The sequence below is a fragment of the Tachypleus tridentatus genome, chromosome 10 (assembly GCF_004210375.1).
Source record: "Tachypleus tridentatus isolate NWPU-2018 chromosome 10, ASM421037v1, whole genome shotgun sequence".
Classification (NCBI taxonomy): Eukaryota; Metazoa; Arthropoda; class Merostomata; order Xiphosura; family Limulidae; genus Tachypleus; species Tachypleus tridentatus.
The window spans coordinates 120653661-120675061 of NC_134834.1; the positions used below are offsets into that span (position 1 = coordinate 120653661).

General features: G+C 33.2%; 1 protein-coding gene across 1 annotated transcript in view; it reads left to right on the forward strand.

The window, feature by feature from the left end:
* The window catches only part of Mtmr6 (Myotubularin related protein 6), a 69169-nt gene that overhangs the window by 2118 nt on the left and 45650 nt on the right, over positions 1-21401 (forward strand). Inside the window, exons 2-6 of the mRNA XM_076459724.1 lie at positions 4049-4165; positions 7164-7326; positions 7976-8133; positions 16685-16810; positions 19753-19887. Of these exons, the coding sequence (XP_076315839.1) occupies positions 4049-4165; positions 7164-7326; positions 7976-8133; positions 16685-16810; positions 19753-19887 (699 nt within the window). The remainder of the gene's footprint in view (positions 1-4048; positions 4166-7163; positions 7327-7975; positions 8134-16684; positions 16811-19752; positions 19888-21401) is intronic.

Consider the following 21401-nt stretch of genomic DNA (forward strand, 5'->3'; position numbering starts at 1 on the left):
CCTCTCTTTCAAACTGTCATAATTTCAGAAACTACCAGTGGAAACTCATAAAACAAATTGTGTTAGATGATTTGTTAGGCTTAACCAACTGATGACTGATTATTAATTGATAGATGAATGTTTTATTAATAAGCCTGGTTTTCACTTCTTTGGGATTCAGTACTCACTACCATAATAGTATACTTTCTTCTAATTTTGATTTGGTATTGATACATCCATTCATTAGCCAATCATAGGTATTTGTTTGTATATTCGTACGGGTGAGGGGAGAGTAATTTGTCCTTGGGGTCTGGCCCCGTTGTGTTTATTTGTGCTCCCAGAAACAGTTTTGTAAAGAACAGATTATGAAGGTTGCATGCTATCCTTTATAATTGATCATTGAGATATCTATTGTGCCTTTGGTTGGCACCAGAGAATGTATAACAGCCCACGTGAGTTGCTGTATTTTACATAGAAATGGGACAAAAACATTTCACAATGTTGTGTACAAGCCTCACTAGTCTAACACATAGTTGTTAAAACATTATTATTCACAAGCTCAAACACACTATAAATAACTCTCAGAATTCTTTAATTCATCACAAGACTCGTTCATTAGACATTTAAGTTTTTAGTTATCAATCACATATTACTTGTACTTGGTTTGGGTGTTTTTCTTCTAACACACAACAGAAGTCATCTACAATGTTCTGTATTGTACATTGTTAATCCTATACTTAACAGTATCAAAACTTTCCAGTAACAGTTTTACTCATTAAGACAATCAAAGTTCAGGTAAATAAATTAAAAGGTAGTAAAATAAACTATCTAATTAATTAATTAAAGTACAGGTTGTAATAAACTATGTACCTGTTATAGTACATAAAGTACAGGTTGTAATAAACTATGTACCTGTTATAGTACATAAAGTACAGGTTGTAATAAACTATGTACCTGTTATAGTACATAAAGTACAGGTTGTAGTAAACTATGTACCTGTTATAGTACATAAAGTACAGGTTGTAGTAAACTATGTACCTGTTATAGTACATAAAGTACAGGTTGTAATAAACTATGTACCTGTTATAGTACATAAAGTACAGGTTGTAATAAACTATGTACCTGTTATAGTACATAAAGTACAGGTTGTAATAAACTATGTACCTGTAAAAGTACATAAAGTACAGGTTGTAGTAAACTATGTACCTGTTATAGTACATAAAGTACAGGTTGTAGTAAACTATGTACCTGTTATAGTACATAAAGTACAGGTTGTAATAAACTATGTACCTGTTATAGTACATAAAGTACAGGTTGTTATAAACTATGTACCTGTTATAGTACATAAAGTACAGGTTGTAATAAACTATGTACTTGTTATAGTACATAAAGTACAGGTTGCAATAAACTATGTACCTGTTATAGTACTTAAAGTACAGGTTGTAGTAAACTATGTACCTGTTATAGTACATAAAGTACAGGTTGTAATAAACTATGTACCTGTTATAGTACATAAAGTACAGGTTGTAATAAACTATGTACCTGTTATAGTACATAAAGTACAGGTTGTAATAAACTATGTACCTGTTATAGTACATAAAGTACAGGTTGTAATAAACTATGTACCTGTTATAGTACATAAAGTACAGGTTGTAATAAACTATGTACCTGTTATAGTACATAAAGTACAGGTTGTAATAAACTATGTACTTGTTATAGTACATAAAGTACAGGTTGTAGTAAACTATGTACCTGTTATAGTACATAAAGTACAGGTTGTAGTAAACTATGTACCTGTTATAGTACATAAAGTACAGGTTGTAATAAACTATGTACCTGTTATAGTACATAAAGTACAGGTTGTAGTAAACTATGTACCTGTTATAGTACATAAAGTACAGGTTGTTATAAACTATGTACCTGTTATAGTACATAAAGTACAGGTTGTAATAAACTATGTACCTGTTATAGTACATAAAGTACAGGTTGTAGTAAACTATGTACCTGTTATAGTACATAAAGTACAGGTTGTAGTAAACTATGTACCTGTTACAGTACATAAAGTACAGGTTGTAGTAAACTATGTACCTGTTACAGTGCATAAAGTACAGGTTGTAGTAAACTATGTACCTGTTACAGTGCATAAAGTACAGGTTGTAGTAAACTATGTACCTGTTACAGTGCATAAAGTACAGGTTGTAATAAACTATGTACCTGTTATAGTACATAAAGTACAGGTTGTAATAAACTATGTACCTGTTATAGTACATAAAGTACAGGTTGTAATAAACTATGTACCTGTTATAGTACATAAAGTACAGGTTGTAATAATGATGTACCTGTTATAGTACATAAAGTACAGGTTGTAATAAACTATGTACCTGTTATAGTACATAAAGTACAGGTTGTTATAAACTATGTACCTGTTATAGTACATAAAGTACAGGTTGTAATAAACTATGTACCTGTTACAGTGCATAAAGTACAGGTTGTAATAAACTATGTACCCGTTTTACTACTTAAATCACAGGTAATAAACTATGTACCTGTTATAGTACATAAAGTACAGGTTGTAATAAACTATGTACCTGTTATAGTACATAAAGTACAGGTTGTAATAAACTATGTACCTGTTACAGTGCATAAAGTACAGGTTGTAATAAACTATGTACCTGTTATAGTACATAAAGTACAGGTTGTAATAAACTATGTACCTGTTATAGTACATAAAGTACAGGTTGTTATAAACTATGTACCTGTTATAGTACATAAAGTACAGGTTGTTATAAACTATGTACCTGTTATAGTACATAAAGTACAGGTTGTTATAAACTATGTACCTGTTATAGTACATAAAGTACAGGTTGTAGTAAACTATGTACCTGTTACAGTGCATAAAGTACAGGTTGTAGTAAACTATGTACCTGTTACAGTGCATAAAGTACAGGTTGTAATAAACTATGTACCTGTTATAGTACATAAAGTACAGGTTGTAATAAAATATGTACCCGTTTTATTACATAAAGTACAGGTTGTAATAAACTATGTACCTGTTATAGTACATAAAGTACAGGTTGTAATAAACTATGTACCTGTTATAGTACATAAAGTACAGGTTGTTATAAACTATGTACCTGTTTTACTACTTAAAGCACAGGTAATAAACTATGTATTTGTTTTTTGCTTAAAGCACAGGTTGTAATAAACTATGTATTTAAATATTTATGTAAAAACGGCTCATTTGGGTTGAGAAATTTTTTTACGTAGAGGACCGAACAACGTTTTGACCTTCTTTGGTCATTGTCAGGCTGTAGTAAACTGTGTACCTGTGAACCTGACGATGACCAAAGGTCATAACGTTGTTCGCTCCTCTACGTAAAAAATTTTTTCAACCCAAATGAGCCATTTTTACATCAAAATTTTTCTCTACAAGTGGGTTTTATCGACATCACTGAAAACTGTGTACCTGTTTTATTACTTAAAGCACATGTTGTAATAAACAGTGTACCTGTTTTATTACTCAAAGTACAGGTTGTAATAAACTATGTACCTGTTTTATTACTTAAATTACAGGTTGTAATAAACTCTGTACCTGTTTTATTACTTAATGTACAAACTATGACAGGTGATCTATGTACTTTTGTAGGTTTAAGTTTGTATGGTATATGATTGTTGACCTTAGTAGTTTGAATGACTTTGTTTTGTTGTTGGGTTTTGTACTTGTATGTTGTTACATGCACACAAATATATACATGTGTTTAAATGTATTTGTCATTTAAGAAACAGAAGTACTGTTTGACTTTTTGTTTCCATTGTTAAATGTGTTTGTAGGTGTATGTTATAAATCAGGCTAAATTTGTTCTTTTATTTTTGATGGAATAACATGTTTGGTGCATCTTACATTCATTAAAAATGTTCAACTTTTTTATATACATATCATTTTTAATGTCTTTTTAAAATTTTTTTGCTTTCGTAGAAGTTAACCTTGAAGGCTTATAGAGTGTCTTGTACTCTTTAAAAATATTGTTATTTATTACAAGACGTGCTTATTCTGGTGAAAACTTTGTAGTTGGAAAATGTTCGGATGTTGGATCGCTTCAATAGCAAGAAGCCTTCTTTGGGAACTCTGTACTTAACAGCCACTCATCTTATATTTGTTGACCCTGAAGGAAAAAAAGAAACATGGGTATGTAGAAATCTATTATAATAATGCTGTGTTTGTTTGTCCTGAAAATGTGTCACCATTTTACTATAGAAATCTATTATAATAACGCTGTATTTGTTTGTCCTGAAAATGTGTCACCATTTTACTATAGAAATCTATTATAATAATGCTGTATTTGTTTGTCCTGAAAATGTGTGACCATTTTACTACAGAAATCTATTATAATAATGCTGTATTTGTTTGTCCTGAAAATGTGTCACCGCTTTTACTGTAGAAATCTATTATAATAATGCTGTATTTGTTTGTCCTGAAAAATGTGTGACCATTTTACTATAGAAATGCTTGTGTGTACTTAATGGGTGTGAGCAAAAGTCAAATGTAAATACACTTTAGTTCACACTTTTTATAACAGAATTTAAAAGTTTATTTAAATTTTTAAAAGGTTTAATACTAGTGACTAGGATTACATTATAAATTTATTTAGGGACAATATTAAGTACACTAATTGTTATGCCTAACTGAACTTGAACAATGCATAAAAGTTGCATCTGTTTATGGAAGATAGGCCACACTTAATAAATGATTAACTTGTGTTAGGCTTAAGGTCTGTTGTGATAGAAATACTAACTTGATTGCATATGTTTTATCAGTCTCTGCTAGTTTTATAATAAATTACTAGTGGTAACTTAAGTGAAAAAATGGAAACAGTTTGATATCAAGCATGTAGATAATGTTCCAGAATAAGGATTTAGATGAGCCATTTATTTTCATTGCTGGAAAATTGTTGAAGGTTTGTAGTAAGCTACCCACATTTTTGGTTATTAACCATAGCTATTGGATATTTATTTGTGTATTTGTTTTGTGTTTCTGTTGATATTTTATTTGATTATATGTGAATTAGCACTTTAAGGATCTCATGAAGTGGGTTATATCTGAAGACTGATTATTCAGTTGAGAAGACAACTGTTTTATGATAGGAGTGGTGAATAAGAGATGTTGAAACTGTCTTTGTTCAGAGATGAACTCTTCATCTCTTGTCACGAAATTACATCTCATCGAGAAACAAGAGACACATCACCTCCCCACCTTCACCTTTGTTCAGCTTCTGAACTGAACATAGCTGACACGAGTTGATGAAACAGAAGTCAAATATTGTAGACAAGACAAAATTGTGAAAAACACTTATTGATACTAAGTTAACTAATAATAATTGTTCTTTTTTAACTGGTTTGTGGTTATCACCTGCCTCCTTTATCAGATTACAGCTTGCAACTGAAGTGAGATTTGATTCAGACTGACATCACTTGACACAAAACCATTGTTGCTTTTCAAAGTGACGTCTATTAGTTTGTATGTACATGTGTTATAAGTAAATATGTACATTGTGGTACAGAAGCTGTGGTGTCATGTATCTTTGTATGTGTACATTGTGCTATAGAGCTTGTGTTATGATGTATGTGTACATTGTGCTATAGAGCCTGTGTTATGATGTATGTGTACATTGTGCTATAGAGCCTGTGTTATGATGTATGTGTACATTGTGCTATAGAGCCTGTGTTATGATGTATGTGTACATTGTGCTGTAGAGCCTGTGTTATGATGTATGTGTACATTGTGCCATAAAGTATATGCCAAATACTAAAATTCCTTCAATGTATCCCAGAACAGGTGTGGTCATCTTGGCTAGATGTGTAATGTATCCCAGAACAGGTGTGGTCATCTTGGCGAGATGTGTAATGTATCCCAGAACAGATGTGGTCATCTTGGCTAGATGTGTAATGTATCCCAGAACAGATGTGGTCATCTTGGCTAGATGTGTAATGTATCTCAGAACAGGTGTGGTCATCTTGGCTAGATGTGTAATGTATCCCAGAACAGGTGTGGTCATCTTGGCTAGATGTGTAATGTATCCCAGAACAGGTGTAGTCGTCTGGCTAGATGTGTAATGTATCCCAGAACAGGTGTGGTCATCTTGGCTAGATGTGTAATGTATCCCAGAACAGGTGTGGTCATCTTGGCTAGATGTGTAATGTATCCCAGAACAGGTGTAGTCGTCTGGCTAGATGTGTAATGTATCCCAGAACAGGTGTGGTCATCTTGGCTAGATGTGTAATGTATCCCAGAACAGGTGTAGTCGTCTGGCTAGATGTGTAATGTATCCCAGAACAGGTGTGGTCATCTTGGCTAGATGTGTAATGTATCCCAGAACAGGTGTAGTCGTCTGGCTAGATGTGTAATGTATCTCATAACAGGTGTAGTCGTCTGGCTAGATGTGTAATGTATCCCAGAACAGGTATAGTCATCTGGCTAGATGTGTTATGTATCCAAGAACAGGTGTAGTCATCTGGCTAGATGTGTAATGTATCCCATAGGAATTTCCAGTGTTTTTCTTGTTGATGTTGAATACAGGTATTTGTCATGTGAGAACCACAAATTTTCAGCAGGATAACAGGTTGTCACACATGTTAATTCTTGTCTATTTCACTACTACATCTGTTAGCCACATTAAACTTAAAGAAACAATAATTTCATTTTTTTTTTCCCATCATTCCAGTATGCCAAAGAATCACCAAGTTTTATTGTTAGGTACTTATAAGGTGTGCACATCACATATATCTATCAAGATGGATGAGTTATAAAACTCGGAGTACAGGTCAACAGATGTTTTGGAAGCAAGTTATAAGTGTTACTAGGAGAGGATTGAGTTTGGTATTATAAAAGGATTTCTACAGTGAAATAATACACAACCAGTTTTAGTGGCCTTGAAGCTACATAGCAGATTTTAAAAATGTTATGCACAGAAAATAATCACAGAAGGAGTTAAAATAACACAAAAACACAAGTAATTAAATAATTTAAGAAAGTCTAACAGAGTGGTTTTGTTTCTTGTGTTATGCTCTAACATTAAATATGTGGGTAACGATTTTAGTATCTGTTGAACAGATTCTACTCTGAGTAATAAGAAACTGTTTTGTTTGGTGGTGTTGAAAACAACTGTTATAAATTGTTTTTTTGTTAGGTGCTTCATATGCATATTGCATCTATTGAAAAGTTACCCATATCCACAACAGGCTGCCCTCTACAGATCCGCTGTAAAAACTTCCTGTCTGTGACTTTTGTTATTCCTAGGGAACGAGACTGCCATGAAGTCTATAATTCTCTACTTCATCTTAGCCAACCTTGTAAGTGTTGGTTATCATTTAGATATTAGTTTACCAGAGGTTCAGAATCACAGTCTCTAATAATAAATAGGTCCTATCATTTCTTATTCTTATGTCTAGCCATCCAGATTATCTGCAGCCAAAGCTTTGCTTATTAGATAAATTGTATCCACAAGCGTAGCTCACTAGATTATCTGTATCTACAATCTCAGTCCACCATATTAACTGTGACTGCTGATATAGCCAACCTAATTAACCGTAATCACGATCTTATCTCATCAGAATATGTGTAGCCACAGTCTTGGTTCACCAGATTAGCTGTAACGGCAACTTTAGCTTACTAGACTGTCTGTAGCCATAATCTCAGTCCACCAGATTAGATGTAACCACTGTGTTGTACATTTATGTAAAATAACATTACAAAGTTGATTTATTCCTTCCCTTAAAGTTTGTATTTCTAGTTGTTTTTTTACATGATACAGTATTGAGGAAGATTAGTGGCTAAACGTAGTTAGAACACAGATAAGGGTCAGGCTTTCTCATAACGGCATGAAGTAAGTGTTTAAGACAAATAATTAAATTACTAATACCTGATCAAGTAGTTAATCATGTATCTTGAAAAGTCAAAGAAAAGTGTTATTTATATGAGACACTTTTTATTTTGTTCCAGTAAATCTAGAAGACCTGTATTGTTTCCACTACACTGCTTCCAATGAAAGTTTACCAAAGTCATTTGGATGGAACAAGTTTAATCTTCAGGCTGAGTACACCAGAATGGGGGTTCCTAATAAGCACTGGGTTCTTACCACCATAAACTTAGACTATGAGGTGTGTTCTCTAACTAGTCTTACCACCATAAACTTGTGTTCTCTAGTCTTATCAGCTAGACAATATATACTGTTACTAAAATATTTTTTTCAAGTTTTAAAGGTTTTAGTGGTATCAGCTCTGTTTATTGGTAAATGTTGTATAATATTTCCTGATATGTCTCTTACAAATGTCTTTAACTAGAACATTACTTCTGCATCTTAAATATGTTTTATATCTTATTGTACAGAATTTAAAGTATAATTCTTAAAACAAGTGATTAAATTTAAATTTTCTTTAAAGTATACATTCAAGTATATATGTAAAAACGGCTCGTTTGGATTGAGAAAATTTTTTATGTAGAGGAGCGAACAACATTTTGACCTTCTTCGGTCATCGTCAGGTTCACAAAGAAAGAAAGAATTAACTGACCGATAGCTGACCACATGTTTGAAGGGGGTTCTGTAACTGAGTGTAGGAATGTAGAGGATGTGCTTAGATGTTTGATTATATTTATTAATATAGGTATAAAGGTGTTCCTTTGTATCGGTTTATTTTGGGCTTGAGTTGTTGTATAAGTAAGGTTTCTTTAATTTTGCATTTGTTTGTTTGTTTATTTATTTAGTATTTGAGTGTTTTCTATGGTTATGTTGTGTTTATTTGATTTGCAACGTTCGAAAACGTGTGAAGGTGACTTTTTGTGTTCTTTGAATCTGGTTTCCATTTTTCTACTGGTTTCTCCAATATAGAAGTTGTGGCAATTATCACATTATATTTTATAAATAATGTTGGTGTTGTGTTTGTCAGTGTAGTTTTTACATGATATAGACCTTATTTTTGTGTCTGGTTTTTGAATAAATTTGGTATTAACTGGAATGTCATATTTTATTACTAGTTTTTGCCAAATGTTAGTTATTTTTCTGCTGATGTCGGGAATATATGGTGTGCAGCAGTATATGGTTTCGTGATTTTTTAAATTGTAGGGTATATTTACTTTTGTTAGTTGATTTTACTTTCTGCCTAGGTGTGTGCATATAATGTTTTATATGGTTTGTGGAGGAAACTTATTGATGTTGATGAAGTATTGTTTTATTTTGTCTGGTGAGCATAGTTTTATGGCTGTGTTTATTTGGTTTCTTGGTATGTTGAGTTTTTGTTTTGTTTCATGTACTGAGTCCCAAGGAATGTATAGTCCAGTATGGGTGATTTTTTAATGGATTTCTGTTTTAAATTGTGTATCAGTTCTTGTAATTTTGAGGTTAAGAAATGATATTTGATTGCTTTCTTCCTGTTCACATGTGAAGTTAATGTTGGGATGTATCGAGTTAATGTGATTGAAAAAATTAAGTGTGTGTTCTGTAGACGTGAATCCTGCAATCGTGAATCCCGCAATCGTGTCTTCTAAATATCTGTACCAGTATAGTGGTGGATGTAATGCTGTGTTAATTGCTTGTGTTTTAACTTGTGTCATAAAAATATTGGCTAGAACTGGTGATACTGGATTGCCCATGCTTAGGCCATTTTTTTGTATATAGCTGTGATTGTTGAATATGAAGTTTGTCTTCATCGTGGTGAATTGTATGAGAGTTGCTAACTGGTTACTGGGAATGTCTATAGGCTATAGATGGGTTAAGGTCTTGGATATAGAGTTCTAAGGTTATCTTGCAGGTTTCAGTGGTTAGAACTTTTGTAAAGAGGGATATAACATCGAAACTGGCCATTAAGGCTTATGATTAAGCTGATTAAGATTAGACTTGAAATTGAAAGAGTCTTTGATGAATAAGCTGGCTGATGTTACATATTTTAGAATTCCCATGCTATGTATTTACCAAGGTTGTAATTAAACGAGATACACCTACTTAACAAAGGACTCAACTTCGCAATAGCACCTAGGTACATACTGACCTCAGAAATTAAAACATGTTTAGAAGACCTAGCCAGGAGACTTGTGATACTTTCCACAGAAAACAAAAACAACAAGAAAACAACAGAAAGCAACCAACAGAAAGAAGACAACTTCGATAGTTTTATTGACATCCAACAGCCAAACTTCCCAGAACAAATTAAAAATTTATATTTTCCAGAAACACCTAAAAGCAACATCTTAAACGATTTTTTTCAAATAATTTTCTCACAAAACATAAAACTAAAAAACAACCTTACAAAAAAGAGACATTAATTCCATTGCAAAGCTAAAACAAGACAAAAACATAAAAATTCTAAAAGCAGATAAAGGTAACGCTATAGTCATAATGAACACGAATGAATACATCCAAAAAATGAATAACATCCTATCAGACACGAACAAATTTAAACCAATACACACAAATCCAACAAAGACACACGAGACGCAACTGAACAAATTACTAATACAAATGAAAAAAGCCAACACAATTTCACAAACACTTTATTCCTACCTACGTAAAACCGACTCACGCACACCGCAAATATACGGCATCCCCAAACCTCATAAACCAGATTGTCCATTACGACCAATAATGTCCACATATGAATCGTTTAATTACAATCTTAATAAATACATAGCATGGGCATTCTCCAAATATCAGCCAGCTCATTCATCAAAGACTCTTTTAATTTCAAGTCTAATCTTAATCAACTAAGGACATTCTTTTAACAACATATTTAGGTCAGCGGGTTCTTATTCAAGAACAGGAACCTGCTGACCTAAGTAGGTTGTTAAAAGAATGGCCTTCAGACACTTTTAAACCAAGAAACATAACCATGCACTTGCCTGGGGCTCGGTCAACGTAATCCGGGGGGTTGCACTGCTCCATTGCAATAGACAACATTACAGAAGCACTAATTGAACAAAACATAAAATACATTTCAGTTGAACATATAATTTAAAATATAACAAAAAACCAACAAACTTAATAAAAGTAGTTACGGACAACACCCACAACATAACACAGCTAATAAATAATGGTATCACAATGTGGTATCAAAGATACACTGTAGAACAAACTAAAACACCATCAGTGGTTGTAACCAGTGCCAAAGGTTTAGACATGTAGCAGCAGCATGCCAAGCAACTGTGCATTGTGTAGGCTGTGGAGAAAATCACCACATATCACAATGTACCAAACAAAACCCTGAACCCAAATGCTGTAATTGTGGGGAAGAACACACTGCAAATTATAAAGGTTGTGAAAAATATAAATCAATTAAGACACACTTATACAAACTTAAAAAATCCAAACACGCACAAGCCACAAACAAACATAATTCAAGAACAATCAAAATCAAATACCACAAAACACAAACACACAGACAAACTCGTATGCTGCAGTAGTCAAGAAAATATCATTCATGCAGGAAAAACCATGAACAAGTAATGAAGATTTACCTAAAACAACTGAAGACACACATAAAACCACACCTATGAATATTGAAAACAAATTAACCAATGCCATTACTTCCACTTTCTCTGAAATAATGACAGAATACAGAAACCCAAATAATGAAAACAGTTTAATAGACATAATCATTAAAATAATTATGAAAAACATTCAAATATACCTACCACAAATTTTAACATATGAACTCTGTTAAACATGGATAAATTCACAGTACTACACATCAATATCCAGGGTGCTCTTGCTTCCAAGAAACATGAGATTGAAGATATAACCAACTCTATAAAACCAGATGTCTTTGTAATTAGTGAAACAGCCCTCTAGAACTATCGTAGATTCAAAATAAGAGGATACTCTTTCATTAGACAAGATAGGAAGGATAAAAGAGATCCAAACAGAGGAATATTGTTATTGTATAAAACTGAACTTGTAGTTCAGGAACTAGGATCCTCTAATGAATCAATAATAATAAACGTAAGAACTCAACACTGAAGTAACAGTGAAGGGCACTTATTGCTCGCTTAGCAAAGTATTAGATGCTAATCTTTTACATTCCATATATAACCACAATCCCAATATAGTAATTATAGAAGGTTTAAATTGCAAACAAATTACATTTAACTGTAGATGTACAAACACAAATGGTAAAATACTTTATAAATTTCTAGCTGAAACTAATATGATATTGTTAAATGATGCAACACTGACACATATCTCATATGCACATGGCACCAGTAAAATACTGGACTTATGCCTGTGTTCATACAGTATGAGTCGTAGTTGTTGTTTTGAATTAAGCACAAAACTACACGATGGGCTATCTGTGCTCTGCCCACCATGGGTATCGAAACCCAGTTTTTAGCGTTGTAAGTCTGCAGACATACCGCTGAGCCACTGGTGGGCATATGAGTTGTAAAATTGTAAACTTTCTGTTGGTCACAATTTAGACAGTGACCACCTCCCAGTTTGGTGTATCTTCAAGTTGGTCACAATTTAGACAGTGACTACCTCCCAGTTTGGTGTATCTTCAATCTCGCCCCCCACACACACACTTAAACAAAATTAAAGTAAAAGATAAACTAAATCATAAAAAGTCTAATTGGCCATTATTTCAAACTGTCATAAACCAGTCTTTACCAACTGAAGTACTAAATTTTGCTGCGGACGCATCAGATATAGATGTATATAGTCATATATTCTCTGAGTGTCTGAAACATGCAGCCAATAACTAGATACCAAAACAAAAACACATCACAACAACACACTCATGGCAACCACATCAAGAAATAATACACCTAATAAAATACAAACTATGCAGACAGTATGTACAAAATCGAAACCCCACACTAAGAACACAAATAAACACTGTAAGAAATAAAATAAGACATCAAATCAGAAAACAAAAACAAGATAGTTGGGGCACATTCTGTTCAGAACTAAATCACAAAACAGATCCAAAACAATTCTGGACACACTTAAAAAGATATACGAATACAGGAAAAACAAACACAGAATACCCACCACTCAAACTAGATGGCAAAACAGCGTACACTAACATAGAAAAAAACTGAGATATTTAAAAAACACACCTAGAAAACACGTTCAAAATACACGATGAACCAGACATGACTTCTATGATAAAGTCAGTAACTTTATTGATCATAACAAAAACGTATACACACCAATATTCCCAGTAAACACATTATTAAAACCAGAGAAAATAATAGACTGGGGCACTCATCAACTAATAAAAGATATAACAGTAATGGAAGTACAAACAGCTATCAAAAACACAAAGCACCTGGAGAAGATGGTATACAAGCTATCCTCCTAAAATACGGTACTCAGAGATTGTATGAGCACCTAACAGCCTTATTTAACCTATCATTATCAGCTGGGCGTATCCACGTTTCTTGGAAGGAGCAGTAATATTAATGTTCCAGAAAGAAGAAAAGCCAGCGAATTAACCAAACAACTACCGCCCAATTAGCCTAGCCAGTTGTATCGGCAAAATTTTAGAAAGAATAATTAGTAATCGTCTATCTATATACTTAGAAGTAAATTCAAAACGGATTTAGAAACTACAGACAAGCTACAGATCACCTAATCAGACTAACAGAATCAATTTTCGAGAGTTTCAACAAAAAATACAGACAAACTACGGACCACCTAATCAGACTAACAGAAACAATTATAGACAGCTTCAACAAAAACGAATGTACTGCAGCTTGCTTTCTCGACATTGAGAAAACATTTGACACGGTGTGGCATAACGGATTACATCATCGGTTAATGGAAATGGCTTTACCCTAGGGAATTATTCGCTGGCTATTTAACTTTCTGGAAAACAGAACGTGTAAAGTAGATGCGAATGGGGCTCACTTAGGGTCCTTTTCACCCGAGGCTGGAGCCCCACAGGGAGGGGTTGTTAGCCCTATATTATTTATCATGTATGTCAGTAATATGCCACTGTTGGACTTAAATTTAGGTTTTGCATCACAATTTGCTGATGATGTAGCAGTCTGGAAAAGTGCCCTCACTCCTTCAATAGCAGCAACAAACCTCCAACCAGTCCTAAACAATATAGAAGAATACTGCCAGAAATATAGAATAAAAATTAATATTCCAAAAACCCAAGTAGTATTATTCAGCAGATTAAATAAACTGAAAAAAGATCCACCCAAGTTATACATGAATGGATCACTTTTACAGACTGCTACTTCTGCAAAATTTCTAGGACTCACTTATGATACCAAATTAAAGTGGATACAGCATACAAACAATATCCTGATAAGAATCTGGAAAAGAGCAAATTATGCAAGAAGTCTTTCTGGTAAAAATCAAGAAACATTACCTGATAATATAATAAAGATCTACAAAACATATATCAGACCTATAATAGAATATGCATCTCCTGCCTGGATAAACATAACACAAAAACAATTACAGAAACTACAAAAAATACAAAATTCAATTCTAACTTCAGCCTATAAAGTACCACGTAACACTTCATACACAAGTATGCAAACATAGAGACAATATCTGAAAGACTCTTGCATAATGCACTAAACTCGGTGATGTCGAGAAAACCCACTTGTAGAGAAATATATATGCAGAAACGGCTCGTTTGGGTTGAGAAAATATTTTACGTAGAAGAGCGAACAACGTTTCGACCTTGATATTAGATCTTGGATATTAGATTATTAATTAGTTTAGGTATCAAGTTGTTCCTTTATATTGGTTTAATTTTGGTTTTAGTTGTATGAGTAAAGAAATATAATACCTTTATATTATTAGGTATAATAATATACCTATTATTATAGGTATATATAATAATATTTATTATTATATAATAATAAATCATAATTTTACAGTATTAACTTAAATACTGTTTAAGTTAAAAATGCATCCTTTGCATTTTTTTATATTTGTTTCCTTACTTAGTATCTGTGTGTTCTCTAAGGTTATGTTGTGTTTATTTGATTTTCTGTATTTAAAAACGTGTGAAGGCGTTTTTTGTATTCTTTGAATGTGGTTTCAATTTTTCTGCTTGTTAATTTGTGTGTTCTTTGAATCTGGTTTCCATTTTTCTACTTGTTTCTCCAATATACAAGTTGTGACAGTTATCACATTGTATTTTATAAATAATGTTGGTGTTGTGTTTGTCAGTGTAGTTTTTGTGTAGTAGAGGCTTTAAATTTTGTACCTGGTTTTTGAATAAATTTGGTATTTACTGGAATGTTGTGTTTTAAGTTTTTTTTTGAAATGTTGGTTATTTTTTCACTGATGTTGGGGAACATATGTGGTATGTAGCAGTGTAGGGTTTTGTTGTTTGTTCTATCTTGGGATTTATTGTTTGTTTGTTGCTGATCTAGGTATGTGTGTATAGTTTTTTTAACAGTTTTTGGATGAAATTTGTTGATGTTGGTGAAGTGTTATTTTATGTTGTTCATTTCATTGTTCATTTTATCGGGTGAGCACAGTGTTATGGCTTTGTTTATTTGGTTTCTTAATGTGTTAAGATTTTTTTTGTTTCATGTGGTGAGTCCTTGGGAATGTGTAATCCAGTATGGGTGATTTTTCTGTGTATTTCTGTTTTGAATTGTGTATTGGTTAGTGTGATCTTGAGGTTAAGAAATATTATCTGGTTAGTTTTTTTTCATGTTCACAGGTGAACTTAATGTTGGGGTGTATGAAGTTAACATAGTGTGTGTTCTGTAGATCTGAATCCAGCAATTGTACGGTCAACATATCAGTACCAGTATAGTGGTGGGTGTAAGGGTGAATATTAGTACCAGTATAGTGGTGGGTGTAAGGGTGAATATCAGTACCAGTATAGTGGTGGGTGTAAGGGTGAATATCAGTACCAGTATAGTGGTGGGTGTAAGGGTGAATTGATCACTCGAGATTCAGTTAGATTTTTTACACAGAAACGTGTCTGATTTTAAATCTTAACTTCTGTCCTTTTATTTATTTATTTTTTTTATTGGAACAACTAAACCTTAGAAAGAGACTATTATCATTTTTATTGAGCAAGTGAATTTCCATTATGGTTGTCTGTCAAATACATTGTTTCTCACCTCAAATTTCTTTAGCTCTTTAACTGTCTTGTGAACATATATGGCCTCTACATTAGAGTATTGCCTTTATAGCTCTACTGTAGATATGTCCATGTTTTTTGCATTGCCAGGGGTACTTACATGAGACAATATGTAATTTTTGTTTAACCTTAAAAAGTGAGATATTAAGAACACAATAGTTTTAACTTTGTCCCAGCATCAAAAATAGAAATTTCTTTTCAAATGCTCCAAAGTTTACTAGTTTTATGTTTTAGGTATATAATCCGTGTATCTGGTTCTGGGAGTGTAATTTAACTGTGGGAAATGTAAGACTGAGATACGTTTAATATCTACAGTTTCATTAGAACCAACAGACTGAGGTCATGAAATAAAAATGTAAACACCTGTAAAATAATCACTCAAGCTTATTTAATCTTTTCCTTATACATATATAAGTAACTCAGGTTTAAGTAACAAAAGTATTGAAGTTTAATTTTTCTAGTATAACATGGAAATTATTCCTTAGGTAAAAGTGAATGTTAGTTATTTGTTGTATGTGTTCAATAGAATGAGAATGCCCATATTCATAGAAAGTAATTCTTCTTACTTGTCTTTCTGTCTTTCATCAAAACTCAGATATGTGATACATACCCCAAGTACCTGTATGTGCCAGCCAATGCTAGCACGCCAGTCTTAGTTGGAAGCAGCCGTTTCCGTAGTAGGGGGAGACTTCCTGTTCTGTCTTACCTACACAAAAATGAGGTTTGTTTTCAGTAATGTTAATTTGGCATATTAGTAGTTTTGTTGAAGTGTGCATTAATACAGAATTAACATATTACCACAGAAAATATTCATTATTACTTTAAGGTGACAACTGGAATTTATAATGAATGTTATAAATAACTTATTATTGCTTATTTTATATATTTGTATCATATATCTATAGTTGTAGTTTGTCCCTCAGGTTTGAGATATTCTTCCTCCTACCATCCTATAGTTGCACATTTCTGGTGTGTCTAATGTTGTCCAGCTTACACTAAGTCCTCACATATGTGATGGTTAGTTTCCTTCCTTCTTACCATAGAATGGATAACAAATTCCCACTGCCATCAGGTTTTGAATTGGAGATGCAGCCTAGGTTTGTGGTCCTTCTTCCTACCATCAGCAGATCTGGTATTGGTTGTAGCTGGACACACCACATATTTTCCTCCTTGAAACTGACAATCAGCAGCTGGTGGATCTGTTGCTGGTTAGGTCAGAAATGTGTGCAAGTGGGGATGCATTTTGGTACGGAAACTCAGTTTCCTTACCAGTTCCTGTAGAGGTAGGTGCCCCTCTACCTACTGTGGAGCTGATGTAACATTCCAGATACCTCTAGGTTTTTTTATGACGACAAACTATCATCACCGTCTGTCGTATCCTAACCATTTGACACCCAGGAGTGCTATTCATCGGTCGTACATATTATGGGATTCTTTTATGCTTCCTTATTTTATATTCATAACACTATCATAAGAGAATGAACAATATGCCTGTATCATATGTGGTGCAGTTTCCTGGTAGAGTGTTATTTTCTCTGGTTTCTCTTTAGGCACTTCCTAAAGAGGGATCATAAATATTATTGGCCTTCCACCAGTTCAGTTTGGGATTCTAGCTTTTTGTGCAAGGAGGTAAGATATTGTATTGGAAGTTAACATTTTCCTATAATGAAAATGTATTTCTGATAGATAGTTACCTCCACTCAAATTTCTTATACAGCCTCTCCACTTCAGAAGATACATGGTGTAGGATGCTGACCAATCTTACAGTGATTAATGAGTACAGATGTGAAGGTGGAACTGTTTATTATAGGAGTGAAGGTTGTACTGCTATTGGTGGAGAGCTGCTGCATGATAATTTAGCGTATGGATATATAGAAGGATAATAACATGCAGTGAAAATTTCTGCTGATAGAGGGCAGTGCTAGTCAAGAGAGGCTATTTTGTGAGGAGAGGTAAGTATCTATCAGAAATACATTTTCACTGCAGGAGTATGTTAGCTTATGTATATTGAAGTACAGTTTATATTTTAAAATGTTTTGATGAAGAATATATTTTGCTCGAATGTAATACAGTAATATAAATAGTGAGAACTAAAGACAAGAACCAAACTGATGAAGTTTGAGAGTAAATAATGTCATTCAGTGTTGAGGGCTATAAAGCTAGAGCTAAACAAACTAGGTAGCAAAATAAATACACCAGTTAAGAATGTTCATGGACAGTCCAACTATTAATGAAGTTTATCTGAACAACTATGATGCTGTGTTGAAATTTGTTTTAACAATTTACCAGTTGAGGATGGGCATTTCTAGGTGACCCAAAGCAGGAAAAGAATGAAAAGATATAAGGGGTTGATTTTTATTTTAGTAGAATACACCAAAGTATATGTGGTACTTAGGTATAGTATTATTTCCAAGAAAATGCTGTCTCCAGATGTGTTGTGCAGAGTATTAAAATGAACATTAACAGCATATACGAGGTCTGTTCAAAACATACGAGGACTGACGTCATAAAACAAGATGTACTTTATTTAGAAGTTACAGGTCTGGGACCCCTTCAAAGTACTCTCCTCCCAGTGCACACATATCCCAACGGTGTTTCCACTTGTTGAAACAGTCCTGGTAACGCTTCTTTTGTAATGTCCTCCAGCTCCTTCGTCGTGATTTGCCTTAATCTCGGAATCTTCTCAAATCTTCTTCCTTTCAAGGGTCTTTTGAGTTTGGGGAACAAGAAACATCGCAAGGAGCAAGGCCAGGTGAGTATGGAGGGTGGGAAGAACAGTGATCGAGTGTTTGGCCAAAAAGCACGAGTTCTGAGGGCACAAATTTCGCAGCAACGTGGTGCATCTTCAATTTTTCGGTCAAAATCTCGTAACAAGATCCAACTGATATCCCACACTCTTCAGCAAGCACCCTGACAGTCAGACGTCGATATGTCCGCACCAGGGTGTTGATTTTGTCGACGTGTGGGTCGTCAGTTGACGTGGAAGGACATCCAGGATGCTCATCATCTTCAATGGACTGTCGACCATCCTTAAAACATTCATGCCACTTGAAACATGCCATACGCTTCATAGCAACATCACCGTAAGCCGTGTTAAGCATAGCAAAAGTTTCAGTTGCAGATTTTCCAAGTTTAACACAAAATTTCACAGCAAGTCGTTGCTACTTCAGGTCATTCATTCTGAAATCCGCCAAACGAAAAAATCGCACTTCACTTAAAACCGCGTAGCTAATACACAAATGAAGATATCTGCAATCGGGAAATGGCGTCGCAATCAGCTGATCTGTGCGAACCTAGCGACACCAAGCGGATTCCCCTGGAACTAACTGGAGCCGCGAAATTCAAACAGTCCGCGTATTTTTTGAACAGCCCTCGTAAATGATGGATCTTGCAAACTTTTTACCTTGTGTTGGAAAGTTCTCTATAACCAATTCTAACTATTACCACACGTAATTGTGACGTGCTGACTGATCAGTTTCTAAAGCTTTCTAAGAAGAAATGATTTAATGGCAAGGTCCTTGTCCTCTCTAGCTTCAAGTTTAGTCAGTAAGTGTAATTTATATGAGTATTTATTAATAATTTGTACACCAATGTTTCTTTAAGGAGTTATAGGAGTATATTGTTTGTTTTGCATTACATAAGGTTCTCAGTTTTTTTCAACAGGCAGCTTTAAGCCGATGTAGTCAGCCGTTGTCAGGATTTAGTGCTCGTTGTGTTGAAGATGAACAGTTATTAACCTGTATACTCAGGACTTGTCCATCATCTAAGTTCATGTATGTCGTGGACACTAGACCAAAGGTAAGACAGTTAACATAGCCATGTGGGCTACACTTCCACCTCTTTTGTAGCTGTCTTTGACAGTCATTCAACTGACAAAAAAAATGTAATATTTATCTAGTGCAGTTGTGTGATCTATTTAAAAGTCTGCATGCTTTTACATAAACCACAATATATACCAGGGTTGATTGAGTTTATTTGTTTTTATCATTTGTTGAATGTGAGTTACAGTTTCTAGCATGAAGTGTACTTACCACTATATTGTCACATAAATCATAGGATGTATACTAAGTTTCAATCACACCTTATATGTCAGGTTTAACCATAACTGATTTCAATCCCTTTATTAATGGGTAAAATATCACTATGTATTCATTCAGTAGCTCTGACAAATAAAAATGTTTTTAACCCTTTCAACTCAGGTATCTATCCTTTTCTACCCATGACAGAAAGTTTTAGTGCCTAACATAAAAAAAATTATTAAAATGCTTTTTATTTATGGTATATCAATTATTATTGCATAAGTTAGGACAATCCATATTTTAATGACATACATATATGTATAAGAAGCTAGGACAATCCATATTTTAATGACATACATATATGTATAAGAAGTTAGGACAATGCATATTTTAATGACATACATATATGTATAAGAATTTAGGACAATCCATATTTTAATGGCATATATATATATGTATAAGAATTTAGGACAATCCATATTTTAATGGCATATATATATATGTATAAGAATTTAGGACAATGCATATTTTAATGGCATATATATATATGTATAAAAAGTTAAGACAATGCATATTTTAATGGCATATATATATATGTATAAAAAGTTAAGACAATGCATATTTTAATGACACATATATGTATAAGAATTTAGGACAATCCATATTTTAATGACATATATATATGTATAAGAAGTTAGGACAATGCATATTTTAATGACATATATATATGTATAAGAAGTTAGGACAATGCATATTTTAATGACATATATATATGTATAAGAATTTAGGACAATCCATATTTTAATGACATACATATATGTATAAGAATTTAGGACAATCCATATTTTAATGACATACATGTATAAGAATTTAGGACAATCCATATTTTAATGACATACATATATGTATAAGAATTTAGGACAATCCATATTTTAATGACATACATATATGTATAAGAATTTAGGACAATCCATATTTTAATGACATGTATAAGAATTTAGGACAATCCATATTTTAATGACATGTATAAGAATTTAGGACAATCCATATTTTAATGACATGTATAAGAATTTAGGACAATCCATATTTTAATGACATGTATAAGAAGTTAGGACAATCCATATTTTAATGACATGTATAAGAAGTTAGGACAATCCATATTTTAATGACATACATATATGTATAAGAATTTAGGATAATCCATATTTTAATGACATACATATATGTATAAGAATTTAGGACAATCCATATTTTAATGACATGTATAAGAAGTTAGGACAATCCATATTTTAA